The sequence below is a fragment of the Penaeus monodon genome, chromosome 8 (assembly GCF_015228065.2).
Source record: "Penaeus monodon isolate SGIC_2016 chromosome 8, NSTDA_Pmon_1, whole genome shotgun sequence".
Taxonomy (NCBI): Eukaryota; Metazoa; Arthropoda; class Malacostraca; order Decapoda; family Penaeidae; genus Penaeus; species Penaeus monodon.
Window position 1 is genome coordinate 18,772,770 of NC_051393.1, and position 2,500 is coordinate 18,775,269.

Below are 2,500 nucleotides of genomic sequence, written 5' to 3' on the forward strand. Positions count from 1 at the left end.
TGGACTTCTGAGCAGCAACACACGGGCCTGCTCACTATACCAGGGTATACTCCCATGAGCACGAGCTTGAGTATCAGAAGTGCATATATATGGGATTATATTTTATACACTGATTTCATTTATGCGTATGTACACCTAGTGCAGACATTGTTGTTCACCCGCAAATGCCCTAAATACTCGCATATGTTCATTTTCGTGCATATGCACATGCAAGCATACACCTTTACATATGCTCCTGTGCATAGTATATGCATACATACTACTAAATTATACACAGCTACACACATGCACATGCATACACGTATATAGAGATATGCGCACATCATATGTGCATATATATGTGCATACGCACCACATATGTGTGAACACACATGCGTACATATCTTGTAGAAGTGCTTATGACTACATATATAGCCATACATATGCTTACGCACACGCATATTCGCACATACGCTTATGAATACACATTAATGTTAACCCACATATATATGTATACACCTGTACATGCACATATTTATACACATGTACATATATACATACACATAACTCAACCTACACATCAACGCAAGACGCCAACGCCCTCCCCTCACCTTGGGCAACGAGAGCCCGAAGAAAATGGAGAACCCGAGAACGAACAGATTCCTGGAGGAGGAGAGGTCGACGAACTGCAGGGTGGAGATGCCCATGGCGGTGATCATGGCGAACTTGATGGTGAAGACGGCGGCGATGATGGGCTCGGGGATGGTGACGAAAAAGGCGCCCATTTTGCCAAATACCCCGCACACTATCATGATAACAGCGGATACTTGCACGACGCGCCGGCTCCCGACCTGTGTGGAGGAGGAGGAGGAAGAGAGACGATGAAGAGAGGAAGAGAGGGAAGGAGGGCGTTGTATGGGGAAAGAGAAAGAGAGGGAGGAAGAGAGACGAAAGAAGAAGAGGAGTGATTAGGGACTGATACCCTCATAAGGAACTGTCATTAGGTGATAAACGGTTTTGTTGCTGGAAGCTTTGGTATCCAAAAATGAATATTAAAAACTGTATCTGATCAGCATTTTTGCCTGTCTCCGGGTATGGGAAGAAACTGATATATAATTTTTTTTAAATCTTGACAGAAAGAGAGAGAGAGAGTCGGGAATAAGTAGATAGATAGATTAATTGAGAGAGAGAGAGAGAGTGAGAGAGAGAGAGAGAGAGAGAGAGAGAGAGAGAGAGAGAGAGAGAGAGAGAGAGAGAGAGATAAACAGATAGATAGAGATATAGAGAGATAAGTAGATAGATAGAGAGATGATTCTTCATATATATATATATATATATATATATATATATATATATATATATATATATATATATATATGTATATATATATATATATATATATATATATATATATATATAGCTATGTATATATATATATATATATATATATATATATATATATATATATATAATATATATATGAAAGATGGAATGATGTAATGCCGCATTGATATCGATAAATAATAACCCTCCCAGGACTCGATAGATAGAGAGATAGAGAGATAAGTAGATAGATAGAGAGAGAGACGATTTCTTCATATATACACGGAGAACCAGCACAATGAAGAAGCGCCCGTGCACAAAGGCCCTCTTGCACCCACCTTCGTGATTCCAAGGATCCCGATGTTGCCTGAGTAAGACGTGGTGCCGCTCCCGGTGCCACAAAGACCCGCAAGCATGCAGCCGATGCCCTCCGTTCCAATGCCGCGGTTGATGGCATGTGTGGGAGGCATCGGGGCACCTGTATGAGGGAACCGGGAAGCTTATATTTCTTCTCGTTTTTTTCCTTTCTCTTTCATTTTCTTTGTTTTAAAGATTATTAATTCATGAGCCAAAGAAAGACAAGGATATTCATACACATGTTAATCGAGAACGTATGTCACAAAACTAAGACAAAGCTCAATCCAACACTGAACTTTGGTGACCCATAAAACGACAGGTATTAAAACAGCAAAAATACCTGAAATTCTAGCACATGCGTAGTAGTCCCCAACACTCTCAATGATGGAGGCAAACACAGCTGCCAACATCCCCAGGGTTCCAGCAACGCTTGTTGTTGGCATTCCAAACTGACCTGATGACGGAGTAGAACAATCAGATGACTAAGAAAGGCATATTTATACACGTCTTTATTCGTGTATAATAATGGAGGTCACAGCCTATACATAAAGTCTGTTATACGTGTTATAACTGAAGGAAGAAGATAATCATCGGCGCTCAAAAGGCAAGTGAGTTGCAGAAAACAAACACAGAAAAGAATCTGAGATGATTCTGTAAAAGAGATAGGAAGATACAAAAGGCGAGCTCCTATTATTTTGGCTCTTAAAGCGACTTCTAGGAACTATTGTTTGTCTTTACACTCTGCCGTGTTTGTGCATATGTGAAACACGTTTGGAGATCATGACGATAAAGGCGTTAGTATGTTGAGGTCTACGGTGGAATCCATTAGTTAGCTGATATC

At 40.4% G+C, this 2,500-nt stretch overlaps 1 protein-coding gene across 1 annotated transcript in view; it reads right to left on the minus strand.

Moving 5' to 3' along the window:
• Positions 1–2,500, minus strand: part of LOC119576226 (solute carrier family 23 member 1-like) — a 34,046-nt gene that overhangs the window by 10,394 nt on the left and 21,152 nt on the right. Inside the window, exons 8-10 of the mRNA XM_037923819.1 lie at positions 2,000–2,113; positions 1,641–1,780; positions 591–830 (exon numbers count right to left, since the gene is read on the minus strand). Of these exons, the coding sequence (XP_037779747.1) occupies positions 591–830; positions 1,641–1,780; positions 2,000–2,113 (494 nt within the window). The remainder of the gene's footprint in view (positions 1–590; positions 831–1,640; positions 1,781–1,999; positions 2,114–2,500) is intronic.